The sequence below is a fragment of the Schistocerca cancellata genome, chromosome 6 (assembly GCF_023864275.1).
Source record: "Schistocerca cancellata isolate TAMUIC-IGC-003103 chromosome 6, iqSchCanc2.1, whole genome shotgun sequence".
Taxonomy (NCBI): Eukaryota; Metazoa; Arthropoda; class Insecta; order Orthoptera; family Acrididae; genus Schistocerca; species Schistocerca cancellata.
The window spans coordinates 347513547-347531558 of record NC_064631.1 but is presented as its reverse complement, the minus strand read 5'-3'; the positions used below and the strand labels follow the sequence as shown (position 1 = coordinate 347531558).

At 38.4% G+C, this 18012-nt stretch overlaps 1 protein-coding gene across 1 annotated transcript in view; it reads right to left on the bottom strand.

The window, feature by feature from the left end:
• Positions 1 to 18012, bottom strand: part of LOC126190712 (farnesyl pyrophosphate synthase-like) — a 68273-nt gene that overhangs the window by 35076 nt on the left and 15185 nt on the right. The window contains exon 5 of the mRNA XM_049931186.1: positions 17259 to 17423. Coding sequence (XP_049787143.1) covers positions 17259 to 17423 — 165 coding nt within the window. The remainder of the gene's footprint in view (positions 1 to 17258; positions 17424 to 18012) is intronic.

Sequence of the window (18012 nt, the reverse complement as noted above, 5' to 3'; positions counted from 1 at the left end):
TGCTTCTTCATATATGCCATAATTTCATGCCCCACCACCTCATTGGTTGCCTCCTCCATATTTCCCACATACCATTATGCCACTGAGTAGCACTTGCAATGGATCATCATTGGCTGTTTCACTCTCTGTATCCTCCATTAAAAATTTTATATCCTCATTACTCAAATCAAAGTTTGGCGAAAGACAGACAGATTGATTTTTATAGAAAAATGAAACATGGTTAAGTGAGGATAATTCACTAAAGTGATGTTTTCCTGTACTGGTGTTCCGCCAGTAATCAGTAGTATGGAAATTATATTATTTGTTATATGCTGAGCACAATCACTCCACTTACCTTTTCAGCCTTATGAAGGTCTTTGTCTACCTAAATGAGCAACCTCTCGCTACAGACACTCCTCAAGTCGTGTTGGATCAGCAGAGTTCTAATTATTGCAAGGGCCTTGTCTAATTCCTGAATTTCCACCAAACCACAGAGCGTAGTGTTGGAAGTCTGATGAAAAATATAGATCATTCAAACCTGTCAAACTCTTTATAAATCCTTCAGGTCATTTATCTAATGAATAATAATTTCAGTATTCTAATATTTAGGCCTGTGTCTGCCACGATTGTTCTACTTTTCATGCTGCCTTGTAAAATCCTGTTTCGACCATTAAAAAACCTACACAACTCCAGAGAGGCGAGATAGGTATGGCACTTACATTGTAAATTAAAAGACAGTTCTACATATTTAATTATTTCTTGTGAACTCTTTGTGCAGAATATGCAATGCGCAATACCTAGGGTTGCAGGAGGTGCCACGAGATGGACAGGTAATCATGTTTTTCTAACGTCATTTAAAAATTCCTTTCAGGTCTACTCGTAAAACCCCTCTGCATGACTGCCAGTCTATGTTAATTTGTATTGAGCTATTATTCATTTCATTTCATAAGTTGGTACCTGTTAGTGTGTGCTCTTTCCCAGCCAAATTGCTACATAGAAACTGGACTCAGGTTTTGACCTCTTCCCCTTCTGCCTGCAGTGCTGATGATGTATCCAAACTGCACATGTTGCAGATTTCTCAAGCCAGCTCCATTTTCTCATGCAAACTGGAGCCTGGTACTGCTAATGTCTTGTTGACGAGTGTCCTATGCCCTGCTGAAACAAACTGAAGTCAGACTTTGCCTTATAGTTGTAGCTGCCAAAAGTACAAGCTCCTATGCCTTTAAGGAGTGCCAACACGACAATGCCCCATCCCCACACTCCTCTATAGAGCCCTCTTCACTTACTAACATTTCTCCTCTCTCTTTGCTATCCACAGATTCTGCCCAAAAACTTGAGTAGATGCAGGTTTACTGTAGCTGAGCCACCCCTACACTTACTACCAGCCATTTAGAAAGGTAACAACTTACAGTTCTCTTAACCATCAAGACAAATTTTATGACTACCTAATTATACTGATTTGCAATGACATGGGCAGTTGTTTTTATTGCTAAACTAACCTCCCTGCTGGTGTGAACACCACTCGTGTCTGGCCTTATAGCCACAGTGCTGCAGGGTGAGGACTTCACGCTTCAGCATTTGTCCATCAGTACGAGGTTCTGTATGGCACTCTGACTGTTTTATTAACTGCCACTTTGGGGCACCACCATTCCATATACAATCCTATATTTCAAGTGTGTTGTTTGAATGATTGAACAACATGTATGATGCTTTTTCAACACAAAGAATTTCACTTACTTCGTGTAGCCAAGCATTGGCTTTGAGAAGATCTGGTAAAAAAGGAACACATCATTCTCTGTGTGATATAGCCTAAGTGATTACCAATATTCAGGAGCAGCTGTACAGCATCGCTGAGGCTGTCCTGTAATGTTGAACAAAGAGCTTGGCTCAATATTGATGTAGTTGTACTCCTAAAGCCATTCGCAGTACAATATCACTTGCCTTATACGCTCTGAGTGCCCTTGCACAACATGTATGACCAATCTATCTAGTGCATAATTTTCTCCCAAATACTCGATAGATCTGAACAGTCACCACAGGGTTGGTGCAACATTATTAAAATTTGAGAAGCAATGCTGAACAGGATCTATGGCTGATGCTCTCCAATATTACCGTCACATCAGAAATGATTAAAAGTTTATAGATCCTTCTTTGTAACACCCATCTACTATGTTGCATCTGAATGATCTGCATACTATTATCCAACTATGGTTACTGACATTTTTCTGTTCATTATAGCTAATATCACCACTCAAATCATAGCACCCTTTCAAATGCTTTATTTAGCTTAAGAGTCCTCCCTATCTCCCCACTACACTGCTGTTAGTGTAGACCTATTCTGACTTCACAATAACCCAGCATAACAATCTGCTTGCTGTGCCGACACTGAATTTGAATCCTATAGTTTACCTACCTTACCTGTTGCCTGGATTTTATTGCAACAACACATTACCTGGCAAACTAATGGCTTTTCAGTCATTAATGGACCGACAAATGCCTACAACTATGTCACTATACGACCTCCAGTGCTGCACTCGAGCTAAAAATTACCTTCATTCTGATGTGATTTTCCAAACTGAAACCCATGTTTATAAAATTGCTCTCTTATTAGCTGAGGCTTTGACACTGTACCCACAGATAGTACCTATAGGGTATGATCCAGTATTCATCACTGCCAGTGACAGCTGGCTGTTCAGCGTACCCACCCTACTAATGGTTACCATAGTTTGTTATGACCATGTCCTTGTTAATCAGGCTTACCATGCCACTTTGAGTGATAGTAGCCATTTGTTTAATAGTTCCCACTGTGATATCATCACACCGACAAACTGTCTGCTCAATTAGAGTACACTTTAAACTTAAGTTTGAATCCATTCATCTTATACTTGCCAAAATTACCATTTGAAATACCTTTCACCAAAGCTTCGGTGCCAAGGAGACTTAAGTGTATGAAGCAGTAAGAGGGTGAACAGGTTGCAGCTCACGTCACGTAAGACAGCATTTCCATGCATAGAGGCAGAGCAGCGAAGGGATGAGCACTGCGCATCCTCGGCAGCAAAGAGCGGGCAAACAAAGTCTACATTGTCGAACTGCATTGCTGCGGGCAACAGTCAGGCTCATTTGCCTACAGTGCATCATATTATACACTCAAATCTATGAGGGGAATAGTAAATATTAAAACCAATTTATATCAGTCATGAGAGAAATATTAATTCACATCTTGACAACACTGATCCACTGCTCCACAGCTTTACTCCGCGTAACATCGGGAGACGAGTACATCTGACAAAGCTTTGTGAAGACGTGAAGTACAATTTTTCTCCAAATGACAATTATCTAACCACAAGATCATTGAAACTGCTTGCAATAATTATCATTTATTGCAATTTGAACTGTATTATAAGTAAAAAATTTATTTACAATGAAATTAATGTCGAGCACAAACTGAAATCATCATATTTGCTTGACAACTGCTTCTACTCAACAGAATTTTTAAAAATGTGTATAAGGTGTGTGTGTGTGTGTTTATGTGTATGGCTGTAGTTAAGTGTAATTGCTGTTCATAAAAAAGAATTAGTGGTAGCAATGACTAATGAAAAGACTAGTATAAAAATGGTCAGTAAGTTGTTATATTTTTCATGGTTAATGAAAATTATGACTGTAAACTAACTCATTCAACATTACACTGAGAGACTGCATTTATAATCCATTGAACAAGCAAACAATTAACCATCATCTGTGAATAACTCCAGGGAATCTGACTGATAACATCAAAAACCATTGCTCTCTTGACAAGGAACAGTTACTGTCATTTTAGGACCTATCAGTTTGTGCCTTGAAAATGACACTTGGAAATTTGGACTTCTGACGAATTTATCCAGCTGCATTCTTCCGTGTTATTAGAGCACACAACATGGTGGGAGAAGCTTAACTTCTCCTTGGGCAATATGCTGAACATTATAGTCTGCATAATTCAAAGGATACATAGTCCTAATCAAAAATGTTACCAAGTTCTCATTACTATGCACGCAACTGATATGTTGACAAACTAAGAAATATTATTGCTTTGTTCCAAAGTCTACATCGCAATACCACCTTGACTTCTATTTGAATCTGTTTCCGAACAATCTGATTGTAAATTTACGATGATATGTTCAAGGCTTATATCCATCATCGCTTCCCTGTCAAGTTCCCATGCTACAGGTGAGATGATGTCTATTGCCTCAGTGAATGTTATCTTTAATGTTTTTTCCCCCCCCCCCTCCCACGTAGCCTTATCCTTTGGCTAAATTGATTCCCTAGGGCTACGTTGACAGTGACATGTGGGTAAATGCAAAACTGTGTGACCCCATTCACGTCAAGTTTGTACGTTCTGTCATGCGATCTGTAAAAATTAACTAGCTGCAGGAGATCGTCACGAGTCTGGTTTATACTGTGCTTAATATTTTTATTTTTAAGCCAGGGAAAAATATCTGCTTTTCTGGTGTTTATACTTTATGTTTTCTCTGTAACAGTTGAATTATAACTGGCAATGACTGACTTCGAAGCAAGGTATGAAAAAGAGTTATGAACCGCGTCACGAAACTGTCAGTGTTCATTTCTGAAGGGTAGTCACTGCTGGTTTTCTTACACTTAAATACAACTTTACTCTCAGAAACAAAACCAGACAAAGAGTCAGCATGCAGAATAATTATCCGAGAACCAATTCCTATGAAAACTTTAAAACCACCAGTACTATCACTCATTTTCCAGCAGATCTTCCTGGAATGATTCTAATTGACCAATATTCCATCAAGGTAATACACTGGTGAACCACCTTCTTCTCTTGTATCATGAATCTTTATGTGGGATGTAGTTTTTGCTGCACCTATTTTTTTTTTTAATTCTTGACATTGATGAAGCACTTACCACTGAAGTTAATTTTCTCCTGCATAACTATAACACATTTCTGAGAGGTCGGGCATTCATCATCCCCATGGAGCACTTTAAAACATCATTGTTAAAACCATAGATTTGTGTTACAGGTTCCTTGTTTTGATGCTTTCCAGGTGACACGAAACCAATTTTTTCTACAGTTCCTACAGCTCTGACCCTTTTGTTTACAATTCTCTTTACAATTCTCTTCGTGACAGCACATGGTTCTGGAGTCCATATGTGTCATCAAATGTCAACAGTAGGAGACCAGCTTCCAAATTCACATTTGAAAAATCTATAATGTGGTAAATAATCCCCCTCACCTGCTTGTGAAGCACTTCACATTTATTGCTGTCACCTGGCTTTTTTTTAAATCACACTTAACAAAAATAAATAAATAAATAAATAATAATAATAATAATAATAAAACTGACAGCTGAATGAATAATTCAGCTGTCACGAAGTACAGCAACAGTGCAGCATGTAGGAGCGAGGTTCTCACTGTCTAGCTGTAACTCGTTGCTAGCTGCTCAGAAAGAGAATGAATATTACTGGCTGCCAGTGGCTAGTGGAGGGGGATGCGCAGGACGGCTGAAAATTGGGCTGCCTTCCAATATGATGCGGACTTAAGTTCTACTGGGGTCCACTGGTGGTTGCCCCATGACCAGAATATGCCTCACTGCCGACTATTTAATTCTCAGCATAATGCTTCAGGCACTATAGTGGTGTAAAGTTTTAGATTAGACTCTTTCAGCAGTATTTTAACAAACTTTATACTGAATTTAATATTTTGTTGTAACCTATTAACACTTACCGTGCAGCTGTCGTAATGTTACGTCGCGGGCGGAAACGAAGAAAATGCGGCAGCCGTAATATTACATCCCGCCGCATTCCACATTGTTTTAGTGTTTCAAACGCATTGTTAGCGTTCCCGCTACAACCTGTAGGTCCTGTAATGCTTGTAGTTCATCATATTAGCGCTAGATTGCAGCACCTAGTGAGGTAATGCGATATATCTGTATATATTTCCGAACGAATTCACGTGTGTTTTTCACGCGTATGTTACGTGATCTGTGGTGTCCTGTCGTCTGTTTACTGTTTATTTTGGCGCTAGTATTTTGGTTTTAGCTTGTTTATCTTCTTTTTACTCACAATGGCGAGTGATGAGGATGCAAAACTTCAAAAAATGTTTGAAGAAGTACTTGCTGAACCTACTGATGATGATTTTTCGGATTTCGATAGCGACAGTGATTACGAAATGCCAGAAAATAACAATAGTCCAGGTAAGTCTAATATCTTACTAAATCAATGCAGAACAAGACAGTTCATGTTGCAATTTGTTCCGTTATGTTCTGTATTATTTCAGACACAGATTTGTCGTCAGATGAAGGTGAGCCACCGCCTGCATTACCCCCCCACTCATCATCGAAAGAGGCCAAGATTGAGTGACATTTCACAGGATGACTGGACTATAGTGCATCAAACACCACACATTTTGTTATTTACAGGGTCTTATGGTGTGCTAAATAATGTAGGACTGTCAGTCTAGTGAATATTTAGATTTTTTTCTCATTTTATAAATGACAGGGTTATTTCAATTATGAAGGAACAAACAAACCTATATGCTAGACAGAAGCTGGCCACACTGAGAGCACAAAACAAATTAGGACCCAATTCTAGATTCAAGCAGTGGAGGACGCTAACAATTGCTGAAAGAAAGACGTTTCTGGCTATTATCCTCCACATGTCAATCAGTGAGAGGCCAAGTATGGCCGGTCACTGGTGTAGTAATCCAGTGGTTAGCTGCAATTTTTGCCCCAATATTATGCCAAGGGACAGATTTCTGAATATTTTGTCTATGTTCCACATAAATGACAATTCAAAGCAAAAAAAGAAAGGTGAAGTAGACTTTGATGCCCTTCATAAGGTCAGGCCTCTTCTGGATGATTTGGTAAGGAATTTCAAAGAAGGTTATCAGCCAGGTGAAGCGCTAACCATCGATGAAGGTATGTGTCCTTTCAGAGGGCGTGTAGGTTTCAAAGTTTATATGGCTAATAAGCCAAACAAATATGGCATGAAGCTATACATTCTTGCAGAATCCAAAACTGGGTACATATACAACTTCGAAGTTTACCACGGAAGGGACGATAAACTGGACAACAGTGCTTCTGCAGTGGTAAAGCGATTGCTCGGCTCACTCCAAGGTAAGGGCCACACTGTATATGTTGACAGATTTTACACCAGTGTCCAGCTAGCCGAAGAACTGGCTAGAGCCAACACTGGTCTTGTAGGGACTGTAATGCCAAACAGAGAAGGATTGCCCAAGGCTCTCAAAGAGGGTAAACTCAAAAAGGATGAACAAATATTTCGCCGCAAGAACGATGTGCTAGCATTGCTATGGAAAGACAAGAGGGATGTGTGGATGATAAGTACCAGGCACACATCCTCAATGTTGCCTGTTGCTACAAGAGAAGGCAATGAGAAGTTGAAACCAGTGGCAGTGCTGGATTACAACAAACATAAAGCTGGTGTAGACCTTTTTGATCAGCGTCTTTCATATGGAGCACTTGATCACAAAACAGTGAAGTGGTGGAGAAAGCTTGCCTTCCACTGTATAATTATGGCAGTTTCCAATGGTTGTATTTTGCACAATTGCATCAATGAGAAGAAACTGAGCACTCCTAAGTTTATACAGGAGGTCTGCACTGCATTAGTGTTACAGAGAGGAGAGAGAATTGAGGATTCTCATGGATCTGCAACGATTGCTCGATTGTCGCAGAAACATTTTCCGAACCGTGTGGTAATGGCAGAAGGGAAGAAGAAAGCACAAAGACATTGTGTAGTGTGTAGTGGAAAACAAAAGAACATTACTGGGAAAGCTGGGAGGAAAGATACTTCTTATGAGTGCAGTGAGTGTGATGTAGGTTTGTGTGTCACCCCGTGCTTCAAGCTTTACCACACTGTGGTTCACTATGCAAAATAGCTTATGTGTATGTAGCTATGCTTTATGTGCAAATGGTATAACAAATGTCTTTTCAGTGTCAAATGATCACTTTCCAAAATTTATTTCTTCTTTAAATTGAATAAAGTAGTAAAAATAAATTTTTGACAAAAATTTATTTTTGCAAAAACGAGGAGAAATCCACATCACTTCTTGGAAACAGTATATGCCCCATACACATGACTGTTAACCCATGTAAAGTTGAAACCTTAAAAGTTTTAAACCATACCTGTAGTTTTTATGTATCTCTAACTAAACGTCCTTTACAGCTATTTAAAGTCTGTTGAAAATAGTAAGGAATTCAGTTACAAGCTACAAGAATACGAATTTTTTGTCCTTGCAAATTAGCTCATGTCCAATAATCAACACATTCTACTGAATCTTCCAGTTACAATCACTCTGGCACCTTTGGTAATTGCATATTTTGACTCATAACTCCCAGTTTGGCAGAATTGAACATCTACTCCATTTATTGTATATAGGTCTTACGTGTTAGTAATCAGGAATTCTATGACACACTAAGGATGAACATTTTAATGTCGATCTCATTGGTGCATATATAAAGTCTATTATATCACTCCTCTCAAATTTTGTAATGTTCCCCACCATTATCTTGAGATCATACACCATAACTTCTGTTTTAAACATTAATCGTTTCACTGATTTCACAAACAAGGAACCCAATAATTTTGTAATAGGAAAATAAATACTGCCCCTCTTTAAACTACTTAACTCACTAGACATGTCTGGAACCACTTGTATTGTATTGTATGAAATTAAGATATTAGTCACAAATGGAAGAAAGACCCTTAAAATTATGCATCTCTTATTGTACGATGTGCCCGAGTGACACCCTCTAATGCCCATGGTACAACATGTTGCGGACCGACACTACTGATTCTTGAAGTAAGATACATCGAGTCACTGTGGTCAACGCTACTCTCCACCACCAGCCCATTCACCTCACCTCTTTGGCTCACCTTGCTGCTCCACTGCCACCACTGATCTTCCAGCCTGCTCTGCACAGGCATCTACTGTGCCTCTTATTTCTTCAAGTATCAAGTGTACCTCTTTTGAGCTTACACCCCTCCAGAATTATTTTAAAATCAATTAATAATCAGCCTCCCATAATTTTTAAGCCCCCTCTCTAGGAAACCCATCTTTCAAAGTTATGGAGGGATTGGTGTGGGAGGAGGGGGGGGGGGGAGGGGAGGGAGGGGGGGAGGACATCACGTGTGCTGAACTGCTGTTGAAGCTGCTCATCAATATTTTATAAAGTTTTAGTCTTCAGTTACTTTTTAAAGTTTATTTGTGTTAATATTTGCTGTAAAAGTAACTTATTGGATTTTCATTAATCTCAGTCTTTCTTCCTGTGTTATTGACTCGAATGGTCTGTTATTTGTGAGTGTGCTTATGTCATTTGTCCAAGACACACACCTCAATAGTGTGTTTACATTTTGCGGCGTGCAGTTGCAGCTGTAGCACGTAGAAAGCTAAGTACTGACAAAGTTATTTGCCCTGTTATACAATTATTAATTTAAGAGTTTTCAGCAGTGTTTCGTGCTGTTTGTGGCAAAATAACAATTTAATAAACTTCTAAAAACATACGCTCGCTGTCTTTTTTAGTTTTCTGCGCATTGAAGTCATTTAGTAAATCTAGTGATTTAGTTTTTAGCTGATGTTTATTATTGTTTCTAGTGAAATATTTCAGTAAAATTTTTATTCAGTGTTTTAAATTTGTTGAGTGTTCCAGTGGCCACTTGAATTTTTGGTTTTAGCTAAAAATTTTGTAAAGTTTTGTTGGTATGTTGGTACTAGTATTAGCTGTGGTGCATTAGTATTAATACAAGTAGTTGCTTCCATAGTAGACAGATAATTTCGAGACTGCTATTGTTAGTTCTATAAATAGTTCTAATGGTCTAACTTAACTTAGATAACGTAGATGTATAGTTTTTTTCAGTAACTGTAAATTTTATCATGAGTGAGAAGTGTAGGCTCTGTTGTAGGTTTGTGAGTAGTGGATTACGGTGTGGCATTTGTTCAAAGTATTTTCATTGGGGGGAGTGCAGTCAGGAAGCCAATGGGCATTCTAGCGAGATCCTCACCTGGGTATGCAGAATCTGTAGTAGAAATAAGTTGGTAAAGGAGCAGGAACGCAAGATCTGTGCCCTTAAGGTGCAGTTACAATGCGCAAAGGAGGAACGAGATAGGCTGAGGAAGGTGTAGGGTGGTGGAGAATGGGAACTGGCAGTTGGCAGGAAGGCACCTAGGAGGAGGAGGTATTCAGACAGTTATACTGTGTATATGCAACAGATTTGACCAACTGTCAGACTTGAGTGGAGAGAAGCCTCTTGGAGCTGTAGATGTAGGGAACATGCAGCAGTCCTCAGCAGTTAGAAGGCCTAGATTAGTTGCAAAGTCAAATAGAAAAAAGAAGGTTCTGCTGCTAGGTAGTTCGCGCGGTGGAGGTGTGAACCATCATTTACAAGAAGTGTTAGGGAGTACCAAGTCACCAGCATTGTGAAGCCTAGTACAGGGTTGCCTCAGGTGACTGACAGCATAGGTGAGTCATGTAGGAATTTTACAAAGGAGGATCAGGTAGTGATAGTGGGTGGAGCGGGGAACAGTCTTGATAGGGATGGGGAATATGATGTAGGTGGTGACCTGGTAAAGATAGCTACTCAAACTGGTGGCACTAATGTGCATTTCGCGCAACTGTTTCAGCATCATGATCGGCTTCATCTTAATATGTCTGTTAGGCATGTTAACATGGGGCGGGAGAGGGCGATGATGGCAGAGGGCCTGGGTCACATTTCAATTGTGCTAGATGGGTCTACAGCAGATCAGGTTTCACTAGGCATGGCCTGTATCTCAATATGTATGGAAAGGGAGGCTGGCAAAGCTTTTGCGAAAATTCCTGTAGTAGCTGGTGTTAGAGGGGCACCTTTTCTAGATTGAAGTCAGCTGATAGGTGTACCTACTTAAAGCAGGTCCCTCTAACTAAGGGCTCACCTTCAGAGGATGTCATGTTTCCAAGTAGAGAAGGAATTAGCATTTTTCATCAAAATATAAGGGATATTAGAGATAAAGTTAGTGAACTGTTTATAGATGTTAACTCTGACATTATTGGTATATCGGAGCACCATTTAAATAATTTGACAATTCAGAGGCTTCCTTTACCAGGATACAGAATAGCTGGCTGTTTTTCAAGGAGTTCCTTGTGGGGTGAGGGAGTGGCTATATACATAAAAAAACAGTATTCCATTTGAGTCCATAGACCTATCACGGCACTGCACTGGACAGATATTTGAATGTTGTGCAGGGGCAGTTGAATTTAGTGAAACTAAACTTCTAATTGTTGTTGTTTACAGGCCCCCTAACTCTGACTTCGGAGCATTTCTGATCAAGCAAGAGAGCGCTCTTTATTCACTTTGTAAGAAGTACCAGAAATTAGTTATATGTGGTGATTTAAATATAAATTTTGTGTATGATGGTGCAAGAAAAAGGATGTTGGTAGATCTCCTAAATTCATATTTTCCAACTAGGGTGCAGGGAACAGTAGCACAGCCATAGACAATATTTTTATTCATTCTTCATTACTAGATGGGCATTCTGTCAGTAAAAGTGTGAATGGCCTTTCAGACCATGAAGCACAAATTTTAACACTAAAAGGCCTTTGTACTCAAACAAATCTCACATGTAATTACAAACTATGTAGGAAAGTTAATCCAACAGCAATAGAGTATTTTTTAAACATTGTCAAGGAACAAGAGTGGCAGGATGTTTATAGTGCCAATAACATAGATGATAAATATAATGCTTTCCTTAACACACTTCTCATGCTCTTTGAAGTTGTTTTCTATTGGAACATTCTAAACAGGGTTCTAGCAGTAATAAGCAGCCTGGGTGGCTGACTAGTGGGATAAGGATATCATGTAGAACAAAGCGGGAATTATATCAAAATGTTAGAAGTAGTCACAATCAAGCAGCAGTAGCCCATTACAAACAGTAATGTAAGGTGCTTAAAAATGTTACTAGGGAGACAAAGAGTATGTGGTAAGCAAACAGAACAGCTAATTCACAGGATAAGATTAAAACCATATGGTCAGTTGTGAAGGAAGTGTCTGCTCAGCAACAAAAGGTTGATGATACAAAGTCAGTTTGTAGTAAAAATATTTCTGTTATTGATAAATCAGATACATGTACAGTATTTAAAAAATCATTTTCTGAGCATTACTGGTGAATTAAATAAAAATTTAGCTTCTACATGGAATCATATAACTCTCTTGGCAAATGCCTTTCCGAGATTGATGTCTGAAATACTCCTCTGTGATCCAGACAAGGGGGAGACTGAGTCAATAATTAAATCACCAAAGACTAAGGACTCTCATGGTTATGATAGAGTGCGTAGCAGAATATTAAAGTATTGTGCTGCACATGTTAGCCCTGTATTTAGCCATATTTGTAATTTTTTCTTTACAAATGGTCAGTTTCCTGAATGATTGAAGTACTCAGTAGTAAAGCGGCTTTATAAAAAGGGAGAAAGGGATAATGTAGACAATTTTAGACCTATTTCTATGCCATCAGTGTTTGCTAAAGTTATTGAAAAGGATAACTGATCATTTTATATCACACAATTTGCTATCAATCGTATAGTTTGGCTTTAGACGTCGCTTAACAACTGAAAATGCTATATTCTCTTCTCTCTGCGAGGTACTGGATGGGTTAAACAAAAGGTTTCAAACACTAGGCATATTTTTTGATTTAACTAAGGCATTTGATTGTGTTGCTCACAAAATATTGCTGCAGATGTTGGACCATTACGGAATATGGCGAGTAGCTCACAATTGTTTCACCTCTTACTTTAGCAGCATACAGCAAAAGGTCATTATTCACAAAGTTGAGAATGGCTGTGAGGTGTGGTCTGAGTGGGGTACGGTCAAGTGGGGGGTGCCCCAGGGATAAATGTTGGAGCCACACCTGTACCTTATTTACATAAATGATATGCCCTCCAGTATTACATGTAACTCTAAAATATTTCTGTTTGCTTATGACACTAACCTAGTAGTAAAGGATGTTGTGTGGAACATTGGCTCGGTTTCAAACGCTGCAGTTCATGACCCAAGTTCATGGCTAACTAACGTTAAATCACAGTAAGACTCAGTTTTTACAGTTTCTAACAGACAAATCAACAAAACCTGACATTTTAATTTCACAGACTGGGCACTTGATTAGTGAAACTGAACAGTTCAAATTTCTAGGTGTTCAGATAGATAGTAAACTGTCGTGGGAAGCCCACATGCAGGATCTTGTTCAAAGACTTAGAGCTGCCATTTTTGACGGTATCTGAAGTGAGTGATCGTTCGACATGAAAATTAGTCTACTTTGCTTATTTTCATTCGCTTATGTCATATGGTATTATATTCTGGGGTAACTCTTCCCATTCTAAAATAATATTTTTGGCTCAGAAACAGGCAGTTCGGGCAGTAAGTGGTGTAAGTCCACGAACCTCTTGTCGGCCCCTGTTCAAAAGTCTAGGTATTTTGAAATTGGCCTCTGAATATATATAAATTCCTTACTGTCATTTCTTGTAAATAATATAAGCTTATTCCCAAGAATAAGCAGCTTTCACTCAGTTAATACTCGGCAGAAAACAAACCTGCATTTGGGTTGGACTTCCTTAACTCTTGTGCAGAAAGGTGTGCAGTATACTGATGCATCCATTTTCAATAAGCTACCACTTGAATTCAAAAATCTTAGTAGTAATCCACACTCTTTCAAATCGAAACTGAAGAGTTCCCTCATGGGTCACTCCTATTCTGCCAAGGAGTTCCTTGAAAAATTAAGCTGATTCTTGTTGTATTCTTGATTGTGTTTACTTAAACTTATGAACTGACTTTTTTCAGGTTTGTAAACATTTTATTTTTATCTGTTATTACTTTTATGTTGTAATTCCAAGTACTGACACATTCCATGACCTCAAAGGTCATTTACTTATGGTTTCTACATGAAGCCAATGCATTTGGATTTTGATAAAACATTTTTATACCAGGAGTGAAGATGGACAAAGGAGTGGTCATCTGACAAGGATAGCTTAAAATAAGAACCAAGATTTGCTCCTCAATTTGGTCCTACAGAACTTAATGCGTAAATTAAAATAAATAAATAAATAAATAAAACAAACTTGTGAACACTGTAGTCATCACTTCTGTGGAGAAGGAAGGATTGTGCAGGCCACCACCTGTTCAGGGGAAGTACAGGAGTACTTTATTATTGTTCACCCGGTGCTCATTTTTTTTTTCTTTTCTTTTTTCTTTCACACTCTGAACTGTTGACTGTTTTGTGGTACCATTCTCATGGCTTGTGCAGCAGAACTGCCCTTTGTTTTAGGCCCAAGCCAGAAGTAGATTGTACAAATTAAGGACTGCTGGCGAGGCACACTTTGCATGTGGTGCCTACAGAGACCAGTGAAAGTGCGGGAAGTTTGTCACTTGGGATTCCGGGGAATGCAGAAAGAGCATGGGTTCCAGATGAAACTAGTTTTCTACTCTCAGACCCCAACCTGACAACACACGTTCTCCCCTCATACTCCAGTTTCTTTTTTTTTTTAACATTGGTCCACCACAAATCAACTATGATGGCTCTTCCAGATGGGCGGCAACTTGTTTGCTGTCCCTAGGTGTGTTCTTGTATCCTGTACTCTCACCTGTACGGCCATTTTTACCCATTTAATTCTCCTGTTCTTATTTTAAGCAATCCTTGTCACATGCCCACTCCTTTGTCTGTCTTCACTCCTGGTATAAAAGTGTTTTATCAAAATCCAAATGCATTGGCTTAAGTAAATGAACTTGTGGACCAGTGAAGCAAAGAAATTGCATGTCATAATCTGTAATGAAGTCCACTGCCAGGAGTTTTAAATACTGAAATCCCATTACACTCAAATGGAATCAAAACCTTATAAATGCAGAACTGACTTTTGGGATGCATTTTTAGAGTCCTGGTAGTTGAAAGTTGTCAACTTTCAAAAATTATAGTGGAGGCCAATTAAAAAGCTCCTGCTTAATGTTATTATGGTTAGTGGATGTGGGAAGTAATGAGATTTTCCACTGTTTCTGCATCTCATCTATTCCACCTATGTGACTTGTAATGATCTAAGAAATAAATTGAGAAGGTTAGAGTTCTGATTAAGTACAGTAATACTTAGTCTTTATAGTGTGCAGTGGTATATTTATGTTGTATGTATTCTATGATTAGAAGAAGAGATTTGTAATAGTAATATTTTATGGGATAGTAGAACTTTGTTAACTAATTTTGTCACAAGTAGTTACATATGAAAGTTTCTATTATTCTTTCTGGGAGGGTAATATTAATTTTGTAGCAGTACCTAGCTTAGGCGTTACAACCACAGTTCAATAATTTTATTTTGTCTGCATATTGTCTCAACCAATAGGTGGATATAGTGCTGACAGTCTTCCAAATGAGAGTTGTGATGCTAGGGCTGAAGACACAGGATTCCACAGCAAAGAGCCACAGCTAACTTTAAGGATCATAGGATATGGAGTGGCAGTGTCCATTTTCGTGGGACTGATGACCACAATTATCTTGGAGAGGAAGCCTGGTGTGTGTGTGTGTGTGTGTGTGTGTGTGTGTGTGTGTGTGTGTGTGTGTGTGTGTGTGTGTGTGTGTGTGCCTATTTCCTTCCCTTTTCATATTTGTTAATGTCATTGTGACACCCTTGTCTTTCAGTCTTAATTATACACATGTACCCAACCTCCTGCTACCTTTTCCCAAAACTCTCTCGTTACAAAGCTGCCTATAAAAGTAAAACTCACCTACAATTAAGAATGTAACTGAAGAATTTTACCATAAGAATGCCCTCTCCAAAAACACACAAGAAATCTGCACAGTGCCATTCATAGAATTACAGTTTTTAAAGTCTTGAGGTGGAATTAAGGGTGGAAGAGCTGTAAGGCATACCTCAATGTGTTTTTACCTTTGTGGCATAGTTGACAGGCTAGAAAGCAACTGTATGATGCTAGGGTGTGGTTCAAACCCCATTTTTGTGTTATTGCTCTTATTTGTACAGCATGTAAAAAGAAACAAACTTCAGAGAACACAAGCCATAGCATGTGGTTTCTTTGCTACTTATTCTTTTGACCAGAGGGCTCTGACTTCAGTGATCATCTGCATTCTATAAGGAAAGGAGTTTATGAGGTAGGTAAAAAATCTTTCATTTTCTTCCACCTGCTCCCAGGCAGATAGTTTGACATTTCAAAAGCCAGCATAGGTTCTTGATGTTGGGCCAGGCTAATTTTCTCAAACAGTCTGCTCATCTCTGCCCATATGTGTTCAGTGGAACTGAAATCTAGTACAGTTGGAGGCCATTCTAGAAGAGAAATTTCTTTCTGTTCTGCAAACCACTCCTGCATCACTGTTGATGTGTGAACTCAATACTTATACCACTGGAAAAAGGTTAATCCATTTTGATGCAAGTTGATCTGTGTATGTGGTCATAATATGGGTATACTAGGCACCATCATCAAGACAGTCATTTTTACTGTGATGCATTCCAAGTCAACAGGAATACATCCAGCCCAAATTTTCGAGGTGACTCGTGTATATTTGGGGCCCAGACAGACATCATGTGGCTTATATGTTCATAATGGACTGTCTTTTACTCAGGAAGATATTGATTTGTCAGAAAATATTACATTCTCCTAGTCACAACTGATATTGTTCTTGGCAGACACTATCAATAGTTAATCTTCATCGCAGAAACTCTCCTGAATGGTTTCTCTCTTCCAACTATTGGGGATATCTTTTTGTTTGAGTCATCTGCTGTATAAGATGGACAGAAAAAGAGGCTAACTCAGACAAAAGTTCTGTATAAAATTTTATAGGGAGTCCATAGGGCTCTGGAGCTTCGTTCAGTTTTAGATGTTTCTCATCACCATTGACACTTATACCAGCCATCTTTGTAGTAATGCAAAAATTAAACTAGAACAGTACACCTGGATTTTACTTTGTAAAGGAACATTTAGTTTAGTGTATCATCTTTTGCTTTGCTACCCTCAGTTTCAGTTCCTGTGTCATCCATGACAGGATGGCAACTATGTTTCATCCTAAGACTTCCCTGTGTTTCAAGGTCAAAATTCCAAAATTCCCTGAATAAGTTATTGTTGTATGTTACAGTAAGTTTTAACTTCCTAAATTTCAAGAATGTAAGTGACATTTTTTGAGTTTCTACATCACTCAGTCATTATTCAAAATTCAGCATGGATTTGCAGTTTTTTAACGATTTTCATAAATTCCTGTCTCACATAAAATTTATAATGTTACATGTAAAAATTTCAGTAACACTTACCATGTACATTGCTAGTGCAACAGGTAAATAGAATGAATAATATGCTGTCTTGTATTTTACAACTGCATTGTACTGATCCATTGTGAATTTGGTATAATCTGGATTCTTTCCTGCTTGTGAAGTCAAGAGATCAAGAGACTGTCCTACTGTTGTTTTGAAGGTAACCTATAAAAATATTTTCAAAAATTCACTACAAACATTGCATTTTCAAAAATAGTACATTTTAACTTCAAAACAAAGGGATATTTATGGTTGGTGTTACAGATAGCTGCAGGGCACCAATCACACTGATAAATACAAAATAATTTTGAAAAATGTGTAATACTCCTATAAACATGTGTTAGCTCATGACTGTGGAGACTGTGTATGAAGATACTGAAGAACCATTAAAACAGACCGAAGAAAAAGACAGTGTTGCAATAATGGGCGATTTTAATACCATAGTAGGATATCAAAGACAGTATGAAATTCTGGCTTGGGGGAAACAAACGAAAGAAGTGATGCTTGGGTAGATTTCTGAAACCAAAATTATATGCTTATCACAAAACAGATTATTTGAAGTTTCTCTTAGAAGAAAGTAAACATGTAGGAGACACCAGACAAAAGACAATTTCAGTAAGATTATATACAAATGAAGCAAAGGTACAGTAGTCAGATAAATTCATGTCACAACTGTGCAGTCCAGACATAGGAAGCACATACATGCATTAACCAAGCGCAAAATCAGATTTAGAAATACCAAGAGTTCATCAAA